At 31.8% G+C, this 21,759-nt stretch overlaps 1 protein-coding gene across 2 annotated transcripts in view; it reads left to right on the top strand.

The window, feature by feature from the left end:
- The window catches only part of LOC129906631 (GTP-binding protein RAD), a 191,974-nt gene that overhangs the window by 158,727 nt on the left and 11,488 nt on the right, over positions 1-21,759 (top strand). For both annotated transcript variants that reach the window (XM_055982453.1, XM_055982454.1), the window contains exons 7-8: positions 4,935-5,115; positions 20,641-20,774. In XM_055982453.1, the coding sequence (XP_055838428.1) occupies positions 4,935-5,115; positions 20,641-20,774 (315 nt within the window). The remainder of the gene's footprint in view (positions 1-4,934; positions 5,116-20,640; positions 20,775-21,759) is intronic.

The following is a 21,759-nucleotide window of genomic DNA, read 5'->3' as shown; positions in this document are numbered from 1 at the left end:
ATAAATATAGAAGCTCTGATCGTCTGGTCATTACGTAATGTTCTTAGACTCGGGGTATTTTTTTCTTTCGTTAACCAGACGAGCAAAACTTATGACTTTAATTACGTTTACTTTTTAATAATAATTTATCATTCGAAGGAAAGATTATCAAGTAAGTATCATAACCATTTTTGCTTACATAAACACGAGATGACGACAAAGTTGAAAAACAACCTGGAAGACGAATCCAGTGATTATCAATATTAAATTATTGATTTACCTTTGTATATCATATGTAAATAATATAAATTTTGTGTAACATCCAGTAGGTAATAACCAGAAGAAACGAAAATATTGTTTTATATTCAAAAACTGTCTAATTTTTTTTTTTTAAATTGTCAGATTAGCAATACACCTTAACATAATTGTCAGATTATCATTTAGGGTGACTCTGACATCGAGCTGAACCTACAGTAGAAAAATCTGACGCGCTCGAGTAACTTAAGTTAACAATTTTTTTTTACATTTTCAAAAATAATTTATAAGTGTAGGCCACGTCCAAATCGTCAGTTATTCAAATTGAACACTATTTGGAGTTTACTGAACGTACCCTCTCAAAATCTGACACGCTCGAATAACTTTTTTTTTTTTATTTTTTCTACCGCTTTTTGTAGCCACCAACCACTGTCTTATCGTCAGATTAATATATATCGGTTATCACAAAGCCAATGCGAGTATACCCTATTAATATCTGACGCGCTCGAGTATTTCAATGCGACAGTTTTTTTTTACATTTCCTTAACGTGTTTATAAGCTCTTATCCCCACTTAAATGGAAAACTTTCATATACTTTTTTTCGTTTTAGAACCTAATCTTCGCAATCCAATAGGTCCCCATGGCGCTCGAGTAACTGCAAATTTAGCATCTCGGGCTCCCCTACTATAGAAAGCATTCAAGAAAAATGATGAACAAAAATAGATTTATTTTGTTCAATTTTTCAAAGCTGTTTTTTAACATTTTCATTCACCTATTCTTTTTCTTACGTACCTTAAAATAAAGAGATATACTTTTTCAAAAATTTAAAGCGGAATAGCTAAAAATAGCCCAAAAATATTATACTTATATACAGTTTCACAAAAAAAAAAACTGTTACAATATATTTAGTACAGTAACCTTATAGGTGCATCCGATTTTTCTGATTTTAAGTACAGTTTCTAAAAATAAAAGCTTAAAGAAAGTTTTAAGTTTTTGGAACCGAATGTCGAAAGTACCATTGACAAAAATGGTCTGCCACGAACTTAAAACTTTAAATGTACTGGAATCTATTTATTTGATGAAATGGACTTTTGTCCATCTTCGATTCAAAATCGTGAACGGAAGACTCTCTCTAAATGTTGAAAAATTTAAAATCTCATTAGAGTCAATCTCAATATCAAAACAACATGTCAAAAAATTTAATAGAAATTACCTTTTGAAGGCCAAAAAATTGACCTCTGTCCGCACTACCTGTCCAAAAACGGATTTCGATTAAACCGACAAAATGTGAAGAGAAATATCATAGATATCATTGTGGTCCCACACCTTAATTTTTGGAAATTCGAAATTGTATGAGCTTTATGGTCGTGTAAGGCCATTTTTGAAAATAATAGCTAGATAAAAAAATAAAATAAAAGCTAGAATAAAAAAAAATTTTTAAATTACATAGGTATTTTTTCACATTTTTTTTTTAATTTTTGATAATAAATCGATATTGTTGGGGGCTGTTTTGGAAAAAAAAATTAACATTACAAAAACTATTATCATTACATTTTTGATGTTGATTGAAGAAAACTGGAATAACAATTTTCTTGTTGCTTGTTTCTTGTTTCTTTTTATTATGAATTTTCAAAACATGATAAGCCCATTTTTTCAAAATTGGTTTTTTTAAACTAAATTTGTTCTCTAGGGATTACTACGCCTGCCTTCAAAATATGAAATATCGACTCCACTATATCCAATTCTATAGCTACTCGAAAAATTTGTTATCTTAACAAAACTTGATAAGTCCCGTACTTATCATCTTTTGAAAATAATCAGCAGCTTCTTTATGTGTAGTACTGCCTGAAAATACTTAATTTAAAGCATATTTTATCATAACTGTCAACCGAAATTTGTTTGGAGCTATGGGTCCAAAGATATCTGCTTAAGAACATTCTGTGTAGGAATTCGGTTAAAAATGGTTAAAACTATATTTGGATTGCAAAATTTCGGCAACCAGACGTCTAATGAACTTGTGGTTTCAACACATTAATAGAGTTTAAAAGGACCTTTAATTTGATGTCTCGTTTAATGCATTTTGGAAAAATTTTTAAAATGCATTTTTTTTTTGATAAGGGTATAGGCCAGTATTTTTTTCGAAAATCTTGCAAAAATGGAATAACAATTTTTGTAGAGAAATAGAAAGGACTATTTACTACTAATTCATAATTGTCAACCAAAACTTGTTTGGAGCTTTTTGTCCGAAGATATCTGCTTCCGAACATTCAACTTTTGGTTAAAATTGAAAAAAAAAATCGTCACTTGTTAGACAAAGAATTTTTAGAAATTTGTGTGTGAACCAGACGTCTAAAGATTTTGTGGTTTTCATCTCTGAATAGAGTTTAAAGGACCCAATCTTTTGATGTCTGACTTGCCAGATTTTTCAAAAAATAAGTAATACACAACGATTTTTAAGTAGTAATTTTATTTTTTTCTATACTTTAAAATGAAATCATACAGAAAGAAAAAAAACCGTTTTCTTTAACAAAATACCTTGTAATAACATGAGTTTTATAAATATATTTTATTTATTTATTTTAATAGATTAATGATTATAATAAAATTAAATGAGAATTAATTTATGAAATCATCGTAATGTCATGTAAAATTGTTATCTCGAGTTCGCTTTTTATACAAAAAAAAAAAGTTGAGATAACATTTTTCCATGACATTACGATGATAGAGAATGCCAAAATAGTGGGTCCCGGAAGTCCGTCTGTCAGTCAGTCTGTCTGTCTGTAAACTAAGCTACAGCCTAAACGGATGGACTGATTGATGTCAAACTTGGTATGTAGCGGTATTTGGCGACTCTTTAGAGGGGTTTTTGGAAATAATTTTTTTTGGACCAAAAATAACGGTACTTGTCATATACCGATTTTAGTAAAGTTGAAATTGCTCAAAAACGGCTCTAACGATTTTGTTAAAATAAATTCAAATGTTAGTTTTGAGTTTTTTTTTTTTTTTTGAAAATCAATATTAACGGTACCTGCCATAGAACCGTTTTTTTTCAATTCCAATATTCTCCGATAAGCCTTATTCGATTTAAACGAAACTTTTTGTGAAGAAGCACTTAAATATAAGCCACATATAAAAAAATAATTTTTGGATGTTCAAAAAAATTTTTTAATTTTTTTTTTTTTTGAAAAATAAAATTTTGGGAAACGGGTCATTGTATTTTTTTGAAATTTTGTTTTTAGATGTTGATTAGTTTTTTCTACAAAATGGCAAACCAATTTTATTTTAAAACTTTTTTCCTAAAAAATTATTTATACAAAATTAGTTTAAAAAAAAAAAACGATTTTGAAAATTTTTTTCTAAAAATACATCTTAATATATCAATCAAAACTGCATACTTGTTTTGGAGGGCAATTTGATTTCAGATTTTATTTTATTTAAAAAAAAAACGATTTTTATGTTTTTTTTTGCATATTATAAGCAATATACCATAGTACTTACATTTCCCAAATTTCTATATAAAAAGTCTTAAAAATTTAAGCAACTTGATCTCTACCTACCTTTAATTGATGTTTTCAGTCTCAGCCATATTCCTAGAATCAAGCACCGTATTTATTTTTCTGACTGTTGCATTTATAGGTAAAGACAAAACTGTCATTCAAGAGAATTTGAATATTCTTCGACAAAGTCATATCTGTATGGATATAATGTTTGGAATAATCAATTCAAAAGTCAGTTCAAAACTTTTTTTTCCTTGAACAAAAAAACCTTATCAATCAAAATTACCAATAACCCAAGGATTTCTGATTGACACCTGCTACCTTAAAAATAACACCCAACAATCTATCAAACAATTTATTCATCCCTTTGTCTACTTTTCTTTTAACATATGTCAAATATCAGATTAAACCCCTAAAACACCTCTGCTCTCTGACACCATCTTAATATTCTATCATCACACTTTTGTTCAATATCAGTAGCACTTAAAATATAAAATACCTACTTTATACAAGAAAAAAACAAAACTCCATTAACATAATTTTCAGCAGACTTTAGGTCAAAAACAAGCTCATAGTCTGGTTTATCAACAAGCTGTTACAAAATATTTGCCTGCCATTATTATAGCCTTGGGTAAACAGCATTTTCTATTATTATATCTGCTATATAACGCCAGCCACTCCGTTAAGCTGTCATCGCACTCTCTTTCCATATCGACTTGAATTGAATATCAATGTTCTAGTTGTGAACAGAAAAAAAAAAAAAAAATCGGTTTATCGATTATGTTATAGCCTTTTTAAAATGATAACCAGCGTACAACTACAGAAAATGACGTAGGTACTTTCCTTCGTCTTTATAGAAAAAAAAAAAAAAAGATATCCAACAAAAAGAACGAAGGGTTTTATTCGTCCTTCTTCGTCCTGGATTCACTTTTATTACATTAAATCACAACCATGTGCTTTTCATTTCTATTATCTGCACATTGGCATGGAGAGAAAATTTCTTTAAATGCCAATATTTATCCTTGGATTGAAAAGTTTATATACATCAAAATGAACAACAACTGCACACAAATGTCTGACAAGATGAATCTACGTATATTCATTTATTCCATTTGATTTGAATCTGCTTACATCTAAATTATGTAAAATATATTTTTCGTCTTATTTATGTACTTTTTTTTGTGTATTTTTTTTTTTTTCAAGGATGAATTGGAAAAATCCGATGCGTATTTGGTTGTATATTCAGTTGTTGACAAGGAGTCATTCACACGAGCCAAACAAATCCTATCACGCCTGCAGGATATGGATTTAGTTAGGACGCGACCGATAATATTAGTGGCTAATAAAATTGATTTAGCGAGATCACGTGCCGTTTCAGCACAAGGTAAGTGCGCATTTAATTTTGTTTTTTTTTTTCGTTTTGTTTTAGTTAATTTATAACAGGAACAATATAAAGGATAATAATTTGGTTGCATGTTGTTGTTTAATTCTATGTTTTCTCAAGTTAAATTAGTTCTCTCTTTATGATGAAAATAATTATTGATAAGAATATGAATTATCAGGGATATTTATTAGATTTTAGTCTACTCAAACATCGTTAAACTTTTTCAAACTGTGGTAAATATGCATTTTTTAATAAAAATAAATATCGCACTATTCAAATTTAAGCCCATCTATATTTAGACACAAGTTTGACAGCTATAAAACAACTACAAACATGGTTTTAGAACAAATTTTCCAAATTTAAACAATTGTTTAAAGTTAATCAACATTTATACATATAATAGCCTATAAGTTTTAATTATTGGAAAACAATTGCTTAAAAAAAAAACTGTTTTATTTGGCACTTAATGATAGTTAATCAAAGGCAATAAGTTTCATTAATTTATCAAAGATAAGTTAGATATTATTTATAGTTCAATTCAAACTGCGGGTCACTAGGGTGTATGCGTAACTTTTTTTTTATCTTAATAGTTAATGCAAATTTGTTTTAGCAATAAATCAGGCGGTTTATGGTTCGAATAGTGCATTTAATTATGATAGAAATAAAAGTTTTAACTCTACAAAAATGATACTAGCCTAAGAAATTGAAGAAACAAAAAAAAAATGTGTGTAACTACTTCAATGAAAAATTATCCTTATAAATAAAACATAAATAAAATAAAAATTAGACTTAATCTACATGACTGCAATAAATTTTATGAATAAATATTGTTAAAATAAACTTTTTCAAAAAAAAATCGTACCGTTTTCTTATATTTTTCCTTATTTATAACTTTTAATTTTTCTTTGGTTTTTGTAAAAATAAAACAATATTTTTGTTAATAAAATGTTTAAATTAACTCATAATAATATAATTTTGTCCATTGTATAGTGCTATAAAGTATGTAATCTACAACTTAAAAAAAAATCATACGTCAGAAAATTAGAGGCTTTTCTTCAAAGAGGAATAAACAAACAAGAAAATGTGATTATTTTTGTTTGATATTTGCTCTGAAAAATCCTGTTTTGTTGAGTTCAAATTGTAATATTTTTCGATCTAACTTTACCTCTAAAAATATTTATACTTTTCTTAAAACTGCGATGCCGGGACAAGTTTTTAAGATAATAAACCAGTGTCACAACATACAATTTTTTTTCGGCTCTGAAATAAAAGTTAGAAATTGACTTTTTATAAAACTTCGAACTGTTAATTAATTTGCTGCAAAATGAAATATTTTAATATATTAATTGTTTATTATTATTATTATCAGTGGCGTAGCAAGCCCTTTGGGGGCCCTGTATCCGAATTTTTTTGGGGGCCCCCTCCATCTCCTAGACTTGGACACAGCCTTAAGCCTTAACATTGGAAAAGGGAAAATTTTCAAACCTATTTTTGTATAGTTTTCCGGGCTGTTTAGCAGAAATTTAAAGTTACTCAGACCCAAATGGAATGCTTAAACCTCGATTTTGTAGCTTGATTATTTTCACTTATTTATAAAACCTTAAATATTTCAAAAAGAGTTGAGAGATTTTTGCACAAGAAATTAGCAATTAACTAGCTTCAATATCCGAGATAAGTTTTTCGTTGATTCCGCCACAAAGGATCCACCAAATTAAGGGACGTAATAATTTAGCAAGTTCTTTAATGGAATAATTTTAAGCACATTTTTAAAGCAACTAGTTCCTCGTAGAAACAACTGGAGAGTATTTATTCTACTTTTCTACCAGTTTTGTTTATTCTTGTTTCATTACATGATTTGATACTATTCAGACCATGAAGCATGAAGGCTCTAAAATCCTTGTTGAATTCAACCCATCGAAATATCCCAGGCGGCATTTGTAAACGTTGAGTTCAAAGCACGATTCCGGATTTGAAATTCTTACTTAATTACTTCGGCCAACTCATCAAAAAAGCGTTTCGTTATTTTCCTGCTTTTATTTTTGAAAGCCTTGAAAAGTGCTAAACAGCAACTTTACCACCGATTTCAGAAGATAAAAAATGCTGAACTACGGATTAAGTAGGTATTTGTACAACTGGCCCTAAGTGTTTACGTCATTTTGTTGAAGGACTTTGGAAACAAGATCTATATTTTCAAACACAAAAATCGATACTAACATTTTTACATTCGTTTCGTTGTTCTAGATACAAAGGAAAAAAAACTATCCCAAAGGCTTATGTACAAAAAATGGTTATCATTATCAGAAAATGTTTAATACTCAATATTTTGGGGGCCCCTATATTCTTATTAATATTAAAACTTTAAATATAAATACATACTTTTTTTAAAAAACTGTTCTATGGTAGCTAGGTACCATTAATAGTGATTTTAAAAGAAAAAAAATCACAAAAAAAAACATATTCTTCGAATGTAATACCTTGCTTAATGCATTTTGGTTTTCATAAATAGAAACATATTAACTTTTTCGTCATAAAAAATTCACGAAAACATGCATTCTTTGTTACAATTTAACATTTTTCGCACCCTTAATAAATTAAGTGCACCTAAGACCTGAAGCCAATTTTACTGATCGAATATTACATACATCAAAAATACAAAAGCGTACAAAATATTTTAAACATAAAATATTGTTACGTAGATCTAGATACAAATATTATATAATCAGAGAGAAGGAGGTACAAAAAAATTACAATCCTGAAAATTAACAAATTAGTACAACTAATTATTTAGTTGCATGTGATTTTTGTATAATAGGAGTGATTTTCTAATGCTCATGATAATATTAAATGTATGTGTGAAACAAAAGAACTTCTTGAAATATTTTAGTCAAACATATTTGTTTATGATATTCGAACAACAAAATTTATTATTACAGAGCATTGTTGCATGTAATGTATGATCTGTGCAAAAGGCCTCTGGGTTCTATAAGTTTTTTTTTTAGAATTTTTACACTCAAAACTTAGAAATAAAATCATACAAAAATACAATATTAAAAAATGTCACGCCAACACACAATTTCTTAAATATTTATTCGAATTTTGATAATTTTTACAGCTCAGTTTTTAAGAAATACCACTTCAAAAATACAAATATAAAATTTTATTTAAAAACGTTTAACTTTCTCTGAGTAACTGTTTTGAAATTTTTGAACATGCTGCTTCAAAAATGAGTATTAAACTTATAACTAAAAACAAAACTAAGTTATTTTTAATTTAAATTAAAGATTTTCGTTGAATCGCAACTCGATTACAAAGTTTTTTTTTTTCTATTTTAAAAACTTTTTTGTTTAAGACTTCAAACATATTATTAGTTCTGTTTTTTTAAACGGAATGCTTTTTATTATTACAAAAAATTCTTTTAAAACATTTCTTGTCCAGATCTTTTAATGTGCCTTTATACATGGTATTTGCTAAATCGCATGGACAAAGAAAAAAACGAAAACAAATCAAATGAAGAAAAACATTTATCTGTCACGTTCAAGTTAGTGTGTCATAATGTTTCTTTTAGTCCTCTTTAGTATTTATTACAGGTTTTAATTTGATTTTTGTTGTTTGTTTTCGTTTAATGAATCTTCAGTGAAATTATTCATAAGAACTCATTAAGTAGATAGAAAGATAGAAAATAAGATGGACTTTACTTTTTCCATTTGTATAAAATAAGGATTTTGTATAAAAGTGCAATATTAGACAAACATAAGTTGAATCTAATTACGTACATAAAAAAGGGCAAACAGATTTGAATTTAAGAGCAATCAAGGATTTGCTTGTTTTAATTTTTTATTTTCATTTTAATTCATTTTTGTAAAAAGGAGTTTTATTGCTTTGAAGAACATCAAATGTATTTATGAGAACAAAAAACAAAAATAAATGAAACTTATTCATGAGAGTACTTAAAATATCTGTCAAAATGGAATTAATACAAATGAGATCATCTTAATTGTTATTCATTATTATTTTTTTTTTTTTAAGTTTCTAAAAAGACTTGGAAACTTTTTTTAAAGAAAAATAAACAAGTCCTGTCAACTTATCAAACAAAAACATAATTTTTTTGCTTATTATCTACCTCCGATTTAATATCGTTACGCAATGATAAATTCATCAAAACAAAATTCAATTTACCAAAAAAAAAATGTATCAATTTGATTTCATAATAAATTAAAAACAAACAAAAAATAGATGAAGACAATCAAAATTGAACCGCAGATGTTTGAGATTAAGATAAGGTATTCAAAAAAATTTTTTCTCATTAACAACTTTTGCACAATAAGAAGTAAACTTTTCACCTGGATAAATTTCGAAATCGAAAGTTGAAGTTCTTTTGTTATTTAATTTCAAATCAGAGATAATTTACAATTCACACCTGAGAACAAAAAGCAAATAAACAAAGAAAAAAAAAAAAGAAAAACCAATTTTTCTTGGATTTATATACAAAATATAATCCAAAACAAACAAAGAAAAAAAAATAACGTTTACTAATTCTTTAGAATATCAACAAAAAAAAAGGAAGAAAAAATCTCAAATTAATTGGAATTCACTGTGGGATCCATAAGCAGCAGGGGGATGTGCGTTATAGCAATTTAAATTTTTAATTGAATCATTAGAAAATTGAGAATTAATTGAATTTTTTTTTCTCACTTTCAAAAAGTAAGTGCAGGTAAAGTGTTTCATTTATATTTTTTTTTTTTTTTTGAGAAAGAATAACAATATTAAGTTATTTCAAAAGTTTCTTTTTAAGTAGGTAACTTCCTATCTGTTGAATTTTTTTTAATTATCTCAAAAGAATTTGGAAGTTGAAAGAATAATTTAATTATTTGAAATATGCATACGGTTTTTTTTTTAAAGGGAAAAGCGTTATAAACATACAAATTAATTGAAAACAAACAATTCAAATACCTACAATGTGAATTAATTAAAATCAAATAATGATTGTGTGCAAAATAATTTCAGAAGAATATAAGTCCAGTGATACTTATATTAAAGATTAAACCATGCATAAAATCGGGTAAATGTAAAATAGACTTAAAAGATTTAAATTCTGTAGTTAGTACAATTACATAAGGATTCAATCAGGAATAAAAGCTCAAAAAGTAAATTTTTGAATACTTGTTTCAAGCATGTTACCTTGGCACCAAAAAGTGTCACTTTTTTATTTGGTCCTTAAAGATTAAATTTTAAATGACCACTTTTGACCACCCAGTAATTTTTTTTTTTGACTACCCACATTTTGACAACACTGCTGCCGAAAAATGATTTTTTTTAAATTTTATTACTATATTCAGTAATACATCCTTGACCACTTTTAGAACACAATTATCTTAAATAAATGCCCAACTTTTAACATCAGCCAAAACATTTGATTTTTAGAAAATTCGAAAAAAATTGTTTTTAATCCAAAAACCTAAAAACTAAAAAAAAAGTGTAGGCAAATGTATTCTTTAATAATTGGAAAAAAAAACTAAATTTGGAAAAAATTGTTTTTAATATTTTTTTCAAGAAAATCAAAAAAGAAAATAGGTACATTTTTAAGGCAAAATTTCAAATTGCAACCTGCCGAATGGAAATAGTAAAATGAAGTTTTTTTTTTCAAACGGCTCTTATGATTTTGATTAAAATATTTGTGTGTAACTTAACAGATAAAACCCAACTTTTGAAATAAAACAATACTTTTTTAACGGTTATTAACAGCACTTTTTGGTTCCTGAATAGCTCTTCTTCTTCTTCCTTTTTTCTCGGCGCTGTTATGATCTCGATGTCGAGGGGATCATAACCTTCCCACGTTACTGCTTCACACTAGTGATCCGCCTGTGGGGTTCGCCGGGTTGACCTCAGAAATCGGCGGCAAGCCTCCCGGTTTTGTATTGTTCCGTTTCTGAGGCCAACTGAATGCTGGTGTTTTTGCATTTGCTTGTACCAGGAGTTTTTAGGCCTACCTTTCTTTTTATTTCGTGTTGGAACGTTATATGATATTGCTTTTTTGACGGGGTTCTCAGGATCTCTCCTTTGAACATGGCAATACCAACTGAGTCGGTCGTGTTCAATTTTTTGGGAGATGGTATTTTTAACATGAAGGCTTCCTCGGATCTTCGTACTTCTAATTCTATCAAGCTTTGTTACTCCTGCTGTCATGCGAAGCATCTTCATCTCAGCTGCCGTTAACTTACTCTCATACTTTTTGTACATTGTCCAACATTGTGAACCGTATGTGAGTGCTGGACGCACAACTGCGGTGTAGAGCCTTCCTTTCAGCTTAGGGGGCATTTTTCGATCACAGAAGATAGCAGAATTTTCCCGCCACTTCATCCACCCTACGCTTACGCGATGATTGATATCGTCATCACAAGTACCTTCGTTATTTATCATAGACCCCAGATATTTAAACTTTTCACACTTGGGAAGCACTACACCATTCAAATAAATGTCAGGAATAGGCCTGTGTGGATCAGAAAATGGGCAGCATAGGTATTCTGTCTTTTTCGCGCTTATGCGGTACCCACTACCTTCTAGAACATCCACCCATACATCAAGTGCTCGTTGCAGGGATATCGGGTCTTCACTTATGATGGCTCCATCGTCAGCAAAGAATAACTGATGCACTTTTGGGTCCGTCACTTTGCCTTGAAGCAGGTAATCAAGAACGGTAATAAAGAGCAGAGGACTCAAGACGCTTCCCTGGTGTACACCTACTGTGATTTCGAATTCTTCGGTGACTCCAGCTGCACATCTTACTTTAGTAACTGCTCCATCATACATGTCCATAATTATCCGCACATAGGTTTCCGGAACTCCTCGTTGTCTGAGGGCCACCCATATCAGATCTCGTGGTTGTCGATCGAATGCTTTTTCAAAATCAACCAATACCACATGCAAATCCTCCAAGGAATCTCGATGTTTTTCCATAATGATTCTGATACTCTGGATTGCATCTGTGGTTGATTTACCCGCAACAAACCCGCACTGGTCATCAGATAGCCTTATTATTTTTCGCAGTCGGCTACCCAAGACTCGCTCAACGATCTTCATGGTGTGTGACATCAGCTTAATCGAACGGTAATTATCACAGCTTCGAGTATCACCCTTCCCTTTGTATATTGGAAGAAGATAACTTTCCCTCCATTGATTAGGCATTCGATCACCTCGTATAAGCTTGGAAACAAGAACCATGAGCCATCTAGACCCGATGTCTCCCATCTTTTTCCAAAACTCTGAGGGTATTTCGTCTGGCCCAACAGCTTTTCCCTTTTTGGAGTATTTTACAGCCTCACTAACTTCTTCGACTGTGACATCGGATACTTCGCTTAAGTTAGGTGAAGCTATTGGAAAGTGTAGCCTTGGAAATTGTTCATTTAGAAGTTCGTCACAATACTGTCGCCACCTGTGGAGGATTTCTTCGTTTTCCACAAGTAGTTGGCCTTGAGCATTGTTAATAAACTTTGGCGAACAGATCTCCTGAGCATTTCTTCTTCTTTGAGCGGCTATTTTGAAGATGGTTGCGCCCTTATTCACGTTTTGTCGTAGCTCTTGAATAGCACCAGCAGTCGGGGAAGAAATTTCATCTAGCTCCCGATACAGGTCTTCCGTATTCTTGGCTTGAATTTGGGCACATATCTTCTTCGCTTCTTTCTTGCAGTTTCTGTATTCCACTTCGAGGCGTGACTTTTGCTCTGTATTATTAGAGGGGCACTTCGACCAAGCTTTGAAAGCCATTTTCTTTTTACTTACAACTGCTTTAGCTTCATCATTCCACCACCATGTTTCTTTGCCTTGTTGGTTGTGTCCTTTTGAAACCCCTAACAGTGTTTTGGCTTTTTCTATGCAAGTTCGCTGTAGGAGGTCCCACATACTTTGTGCTGTACTCTCTTCATTTCGAAATATATTGGTGTTGTTATACAGATAGTTTTGCATATTCGAAATAAAAGCTTCGCCTTTTTCCTTATCCAGATTATACCATTTGATCTTCCCAAAAGTCTTTGTCTTTTTGTTGTCGTTCACTGTCTCCATAAAAAATTCTGTCAGTAGGAGACGGTGTTGGTGGGCGATCGCTTCTCCCAGTATCACTTTACAATCCTTGACCCGAGGTTTCATGAAACTAGATACCAAATGGTAATCAATCTGAGTCTCATTTCCACCACTGCTGTAAGTGACCAGGTGTCGGCTTTGTTTGATGAACATGGTATTAAGTACGATAAGACCATATGTTTTGCACGAGCTCAGGATGTCTTCACCAGGAGAGTTCCTGATGCCGTATCCGAGGCCTCCATGGCAATCTTCATAGTCTTCGTTTGTTTTCCCGACATGTCCATTTAAATCTCCGCCCACGAACAAAAACTCTTCCTTTGGGATGTCCTTAAGTAGGTTGTGAAAATCTAGCCAAAATGCATCTTTTTCCACCTGCTCACATCCAATTTGGGGAGCATATGCAGTGACAATATTCCACAACTTTCCTTTAATCACCAATTTAAGGGACATCAAACGGTCACTGAATTTCGAAATGGACAATATGCTGCCTAAGAGGTCTTTTGCAAGGATGATTCCGATTCCGTTCTTACCCTTTTCCGTTCCATAGTAGAACATCTTGTAATTTTTTGTCCTTGTATCCAAGAAACGGGCCCTATTTCCCGTGTTACGCCATTTCGTTTCTTGGACACACAAGATGTCTACTCGCCTTCTTATCATCATCTCTTCCAGCTCGAAGCTTCGACCTGTCATACTCCCAACGTTCCAACTCGCAACTCTCAGATTCTGTATAATCTGTGGCATTACTTTGCTAGCCCCCGGAATCCGTCTAGCTCTGACCCGAGCATTGCTACTCGGTCCAGGATCAGTACCATTAGTAATGGTAGTGCCTGGCGGGGTAGTGTCATTTCTTTGGACGAGTACTTCCATAATGCTTCAGTTCACAAAATCTTGCGAAACGTTGTTGTTGTTGTTGTTTTTTTTCGACGCGTGCATACTCCAGTTTTATATTTGATCTCTCTTTAACAGCACCGGTGATCTCCAGTCGTGCCAACCCAGGGACTGGCATGCACACTTTTGGGAAAGTTTACAGGTGTTAAGTGTCGCTAGGGTCACCTTGGTGTTTGTGACCTAGATAAATTTGCTCCTTTAGTCGCCTTTTACGACAAGCGGGGAGGCGCTGCAGGAATATTCTAACCCGTCCCTGCACAGGGATGGTTCCTGAATAGCTCTAACACAACTAATCCGATTTAGATGAAATTTATGAAAATGTATACAAAAGCGTTTACGTAACCGTATGTTAGTGTGGTCCAACAAATATTTGTTTCGATTTTCGGTCGGGCCACCCTCTAAATTTGTTCCACTTATCTATAACATTAACGTTGCAAAATTTCAATTCGCTATCTTAAGGCTTGGCCACACCGGAGGGTATGCGGTAGCGGTACGGGTAGAGGTAACGGTACTTGTATGAACAAAATTCCAAACTGACATATCAACGTTCAGATGTGGAATTTTTTTCATACAAATATCGTTACCGCTACCCGTACCGCTACCGCATACCCTCCAGTGTGGCCAAGCCTTTAAGCGCAAGAGGGTGCTAGTAACAGTTCAATTTTTAGGTTTTGTAGGTAGGTTAGGTAGTAGTGGCTGTCAGGCAAATTACCCGACACACTTAGACCCTTATGGATCCATTGTGATACCACAAAAGACTAGCAAGTTGGGACTCACTAGCCGAACCACTCGGTGCTTCTTATGAATGAAGATAGACTTTTAACGTCCGTTTTCACTAGATCACTAGTGTAATCGTAGAAGAATTCTCCTAGATAGAGTTTTCTTCTATTAGATAGAGCAGGGCAGGTGCACAGAAGATGTTGAACAGTTTCCTCTTCTTCTTCATCCATGCAACTTCTGCAGAAATCGTTAGAGAACACGCCCATTCTTTTTGCGTGTCTACCTATTAGACAGTGTCCTGTAAGGACACCTATGGTGCAGCTAACATGCATTCTGTTTAAATTTAACAAACCCTTTGAACGTTTCAAGTCTATACAAGGCCATATTTGTTTAGTAGCTAGGCAAGTATTACTCTGAGTCCATCTGAGGTTGGTTTTCTTTAAAGCGTCCTGCTTTAGCATAAGTTTGCATGTAGCGATAGGTGTTCCTATTGTTCCTTTCTGGTTGAAGAGGAGTAATTGTTCCTAGTTTGGCAAGTTCGTCTGCCCTGCAGTTGCCTGGGATGTCTCTATGTCCCGGCACCCATACGAGGTGAATGTTAAACTGCTCAGACATCACCCTTAGAGATGTTTGACAGTCGAGGACCGTGATTGAGTTTGTAGAGACAGAGGCAAGAGATTTAATGGCTGCTTGACTGTCCGAGAAGATCCGAATATCCGTGTTGGATATTACGTTTTCTCTGAGCCAAGAGAGAACCTCCTTAATCGCCAGAATTTCTGCTTGGAACACGCTACATTGGTCTGGTAAGCGGAAGAAGAGACTGAGATTCAGTTTTTCCGAAAATATGCCACTTCCTACACCTTCATTGGTTTTTGAACCATCAGTATAGAAGTGTAGAGAGTCATTATCCAGAGTACTAAGGTTCTCCCATTCAGTTCTGGAGGGAATGGAATTCTGGAAATTATTATCGAACACCAGTTGAGGTGTGGTATAGTCTAGACGATCCGGAAGGAATCCGAAGTTGTTTAGAATGTTTGTGTGGCCAATATGATTACTGGTCCACTGAGAGGTTGCTTTTAGACGAGTAGCTGAGCTAGCTGCTACTTGTTTGCTGAAGATGTCTAGGGGTGTGAGATTTAGAAGTATGTCTAGGGCGTCAGAAGGGGTTGACCTCAGCGCACCGCTTATGCACATACTTGCTGACCTTTGGACTTTGATAAGCTTGTTTAAGTTTATCGTTTTGTCCAGTGCGGTCCACCAAACTACCATCCCATATGTAAGTATTGGTCTTATGACCGATGTGTACAGCCAGTGTGTTAGGAGAAAATCCCCATTTGCCACCAATGGCTTTTTTGCATTAAAAGAGTGCCACATTGGCTTTTTTAACTCTTTCTTCAATATTGAGCTTCCAGGTCAGTTTTTTATCAAAAATGAGTCCTAGGTATTAAGCTTGATCGGATAGAGTAAGTGTAGGGAGTTTGAAGTCTGGAATCTTGTATTTCCTCGTGAAAAGGACAAGATCCGTTTTGTGGGGATTAATATCCAATCCACATCCTCTAGCCCAGTGAATTAGCTTGTTTAAAGCTGTTTGTAGAAGTTCTGCAAGTGTCTGTGGGTATTTGCCCGATACGGCAATTGCCACATCATCCGCGTAGGCGATAACCTTAAAACCTTCTCCCTCTAGGTCTAGCAGCAGTTCGTTGACTACTAAGTTCCATAGGAGAGGCGATAAGACCCCTCCTTGAGGGGTCCCTCTGTTGGCTGCTCTACGGGTTTTGAAGTTTCCCAACTCTGAACTGATAATCCTGCTACTAAGCATGATTTCTATCATGTTCTTAAGCGGGTCTTCTATTTTGATATTGTCAAGAGCATTCATGATTGCTGAGTTCCTGACATTATTGAAAGCACCCTCTATGTCTAAAAAGGCGACAAGAGTGTACTCTTTGTAGTGTAGAGAGTATTCAATGGTGCTAGGTAGGTAATGTTGATTTTTTTTTTTTTTTCATTTTTGTTTAATGCAAATATTTTATTTATGTTTTACTTGTCTTTATATAAAATATAAAATACTTTTTTTTCGAAAAAAGTGAGAAATATTTAAAAATAATAAGTTATAAGCAAAATGTCCAAAAAAAATCTGTATACTACCCGTTGACAAAATTTACTTTTAAGTGCCCCCAGAAATTATTATTTCCATATATTTTCAGAACAAGTACCACAACTTTCAAGCAATTTTTAACTAAAACAAAAAAAAACAAAAAAAATTTACTTTTTTCCAAAAAAATAAAATTTTTCAATATCGATCAGCACCCCCTTCTATATAAGATAGGAGGCTGAAAATTCAACAGTATGATAACAATAGTAAGTGGAACCAAACTAGAGGGTGGCCTAACGTTTATTTGAAAATTATATTTTCCCATACAAGCGTGGACCACTCTACCGTATGTATTATAAAAATTTAAGAAAAATCTTTTGAAAACGGGTGAGTGAAATACATACATATTTCGTAATTTTGTTTTTGAGTATAATTTGATGAAATACAAAATTGCATACCAACTATTTTTTTGTTAGAAAATTATTTTTTAAAAACGGCTCTTCCTATTTTTTTTCTAAAAATTCTTTTTCATGCATAAAATCAGATGGAATACTTCGTTTTTTAATCAAAACCATTAAAAACAGTGTTTCATTAGTTACACTGGTTTACAGCCAAAATGGAAACTAAATCCCACTATCTTTTTTGACCTCAGGGACACGGAAATCACTTTAAAAAAAAAATACGATGGATTTGTTTTCCAGATATGATTTTTCAAAGTTTTTGTCGCTGTTTTTAGATTTTTCATGTGTAGTATTCTTTCTGGCAAAGAAAAAAGATAATTTTCTTCAAAATCTATGGATAAATTATAAAGATATGACCATTTTTGTAACGATCAATATTTTCTACTTTTTCTGTTACTTTTTCAGTTTTTGTCTATAACTTGAAAAGCAAGCCGAATTTGAAATGTTTTGCCAAGTAATTTTTTGTAGATAATTACATTTTCTATAGGTACATATGTATCCTTTTACAAAAAATTAAAATATTGTCAAAAACTTAGAAAAACTATTCAAAAATGAAAAAAAAAAGAAATTTTTGATGTTTTTGCTAAATGGTCTATTTTTATCCTTTGAGCATTTATAGATATTGAACATGTAAAGGAGAAAGGAAGATGCTTTATCTTTCAACGTAATGGTCACAAAATTTGAATATGGCTAAAATTGGATAAAAAATTGACTTTCAAAATCTACTGTTTTTGGTCTTTATGAACATTTTTGCAGAGAAAAAATCTTCGAAAGCAAAGAAGTGCTTTAAAAGGCGTAGGGTGATTTGCATATGATGCTACAAAAGCAAAGACTTGTAGATTGGACTGAGAGAAAAAAATATTTAAAATAACGGCAACACTTACCATACTAGCATTTTTTTAAAGCCAAAATTGATTCTTAAAATAAAATTTCCACAAAATTTATTTTTGATCTATATTATTAGCCCAGGGAAATTAGTAATTTAAATCGCATTTTTCGCGGGACAAAATTTTTTTCATGGAATGTGTTCGGGTGGTTGTCCTTATCATAAAAGTCAATTTGTTGGGAAAATTGGAGGTTGGGAACAGCCGCCATCTTGGAAAAGAGATTGGTAGCGTTTTTATTGAATAGCTCCATTGTTATTCATTTTAACAGAAAATGACAAAGGTAGGACTTATTAACAATAAAATTATCTAAACAATGATATACAAAACAATTCCGTGAGTTGATTAAATAAAATTTTATAGTTGGTCAAAGTGCGGGTTTGTATCGCAAGGTTGGGACAAAATGACATTTTTTCATATATCTGACGAACTTTTGATTTGTTTGGATAATTCTTCAAGAATGTATTATAGTACTTATAATTACCTATAAAATGAGCCCACAATCGTTATTGTAACCATCGTATTGTAGAAGTAATCTAACTCCGAAACTCTCCATGTACTAGTCAAAAGTGAGAAAAAAGCTAGTTTTTTGCTAGTAGGCCGAGAAAATTTTGGGAGTAGAGGTATAACCAAAATATAAGTACGCAGTTTTGCTGCTATACTCGTGTTAATGTCGATTTCAAAGGTCTGACAACTCTAATTTTGGGCTTTATACGGTTTTTGGGGGGTTAAATAACTTAAATTTTCCAGTTAACGTGAATGGGCTAAATTTGTACTATTTGAAATTATAAATATACAAGCTGATGCTCTATTATTTTTCCTAAATCTGGACACCTTAATCTCGGCTATGGGGTTAATAGAACTCACGATATAAGCTTTTTTAACTAACCATATCAGGCTTTTCAATTCAAATAAACAAACAAAAATCGAAACAAAAAAGCCTCTAAAACATAATCGTATAAACGGCTTATATCTTGAGTTCTATTGGTCACATCCTCAAGATTGGGGTGTCTAGATTTAGGAAAAATAATAGGGAATCAGCTTGTATATTTATAATTTCAAATAGTATAAATTTAGCCCATTCACGTTAACTGGAAAACTTACGTTATTAAACCCCCCAAAAACCGTATAAAGCCCAAAATTAGAGTTGTCAGACCTTTGAAATCGAAATTAACACGAGTATGGCAGCAAAACTGCGTACTTATATTTTGGTTATACCTCTACTCCCAAAATTTTCTCGGCCTACTAGCAAAAAACTAGCTTTTTTCTCACTTTTGACTAGTACATGGAGAGTTTCGGAGTTAGATTACTTCTACAATACGATGGTTACAATAACGATTGTGGGCTCATTTTATAGGTAATTATAAGTACTATAATACATTCTTGAAGAATTATCCAAACAAATCAAAAGTTCGTCAGATATATGAAAAAATGTCATTTTGTCCCAACCTTGCGATACAAACCCGCACTTTGACTAACTATAAAATTTTATTTAATCAACTCACGGAATTGTTTTGTATATCATTGTTTAGATAATTTTATTGTTAATAAGTCCTACCTTTGTCATTTTCTGTTAAAATGAATAACAATGGAGCTATTCAATAAAAACGCTACCAATCTCTTTTCCAAGATGGCGGCTGTTCCCAACCTCCAATTTTCCCAACAAATTGACTTTTATGATAAGGACAACCACCCGAACACATTCCATGAAAAAAATTTTGTCCCGCGAAAAATGCGATTTCATGCCCATATTTTGACTAATTGCCCTGAGCTATATAAACAAAAAATTAAAAATTAAATTAATGATTTAAAAAAAATTTATACCACGATATTGTTAATGTTGAAGGATTTTCATTTTTTAGAAAATTTCAACTATCGCGGTGTAATGGGAATTAAACCTCCTGATCCAGGGTGTTTTTTTTTTTGTTTCATTCAACAAATAGATAAAAGCCGCATCTTATGGAAATCATTCTGCATAGATATGGGCAACTGTGGTGTAAACGTAATATTTGTTTCCTATAGAAAAAGGAGTTGGACATAAATATTAAAATCATTAAAAAAAAAACTTAAAAACGTATAAAATGGGTAATGTTGGAGAGGGGGAAGTCATCAAATTATTGATTATTCTATTCTTTATGAAATCTATTTAAAGTTTGATTCTTTTATTACATCTTTAATGTTTAAACTTAAGAAAAAAAATTAGTGAATTTAGCCACACATTTATTTTTCAAGTAATAACTGCAGAGCGTATTTTTCTTAAGCTCTTAATTCTTAAAAATTTGACAAAACACATGCTACCAACTACAGTCATTCATTTACATAATTTTATTTACTATTAAAAATCAACCCCAAATAGAAAATAGTTTCATTTCAATCTTTTTCTTCATTATTTACCCCCTATTTTCAGATGGCAAATGTCTGGCATGTACATTCGGTGCTAAATTTATCGAGGTCTCTGTTGGTATAAATCACAACTGCGATGAGTTATTAGCTGGTGCTTTAACACAAATTCGCCTGAAGAAGGAACAAAATTTATTGCAGGTAAGCTTAAATGTACTAAAACATATTCATTTTTATTATTCGATTCACTTAAAAATGTCAAATTGTAGTTAGTAGAAACTATTAGATTTAGATTTATTAAGCACCATAGAGGTGTCAACTCTTTAAAATTTATTATTTCACTTAAGACATTTTTTTTTTGTTTTATGAATAAAATTGGCATTTTAAATTTACATTGATTGCTGTTAGTTTTTTCATTTTTATTTCTTCGTCTTCGTCATGTCGTTTATTTTGATTTGATGATGAATGCAAAAGAACTTTATTGCATTCAAGCTAATTGCTGCATTGATAAAATTGTATTAGTTTTGAAAATATGTAATGGCTTTATTTATTTTTATGAACATTTTCATAAAAAAAAAAAAATTAATTTGCAAACTTGCCTGGTTATAAGCATGATTCTGCATAACTAAAACATGGCTTGTTATTGGCTGTTTTGAAATTGATCAAAAATTTATTCAACACACATAGAAATTGTTGGAATTGTTGAGTATGAGTACTGTTATTTAAGGTCTTCTTTGTATATAAGGCGACATCAAAGTACGGGTAGATCTAAACCTCTTTGAAAAAGATTGAAAAATATCATCTTGCTAGCTGTTACAAGGACCAAGCCACAAATTGAAGTCTATCTTGGAAAAGTACTTATTCTATTCTTCATGATTAAAAAGATCATATCAAAAATCATTTATTTCATTTATTCATTCATCTTCTTATCCTGCGTTGAAAGTTTTTTTTTTTTATTGAAAATGGTGTCAATACGGCTTTAGTTAAAAACTGAGCTCTGCAATAAATATTAATAACAGGGGTATTTCATCTTCCCATTTTCTCAAAAGTCGTATGTCATCTTACGTGGAAAAAAATTTTTAGATATGGAAATTTGTATTCAAAGTTGAAAAATTATGAAAACTGATGTACCTAAATATGAGTATTTTTTAAATGGTATAAAATCAGTTAAATTCTGACTTTTCAA

This window comes from Episyrphus balteatus, chromosome 1 (genome assembly GCF_945859705.1).
Source record: "Episyrphus balteatus chromosome 1, idEpiBalt1.1, whole genome shotgun sequence".
Lineage (NCBI taxonomy): Eukaryota > Metazoa > Arthropoda > Insecta > Diptera > Syrphidae > Episyrphus > Episyrphus balteatus.
The sequence above is the reverse complement of the archived record's forward strand: the minus strand, read 5'-3'. Positions and strand labels throughout refer to the sequence as shown.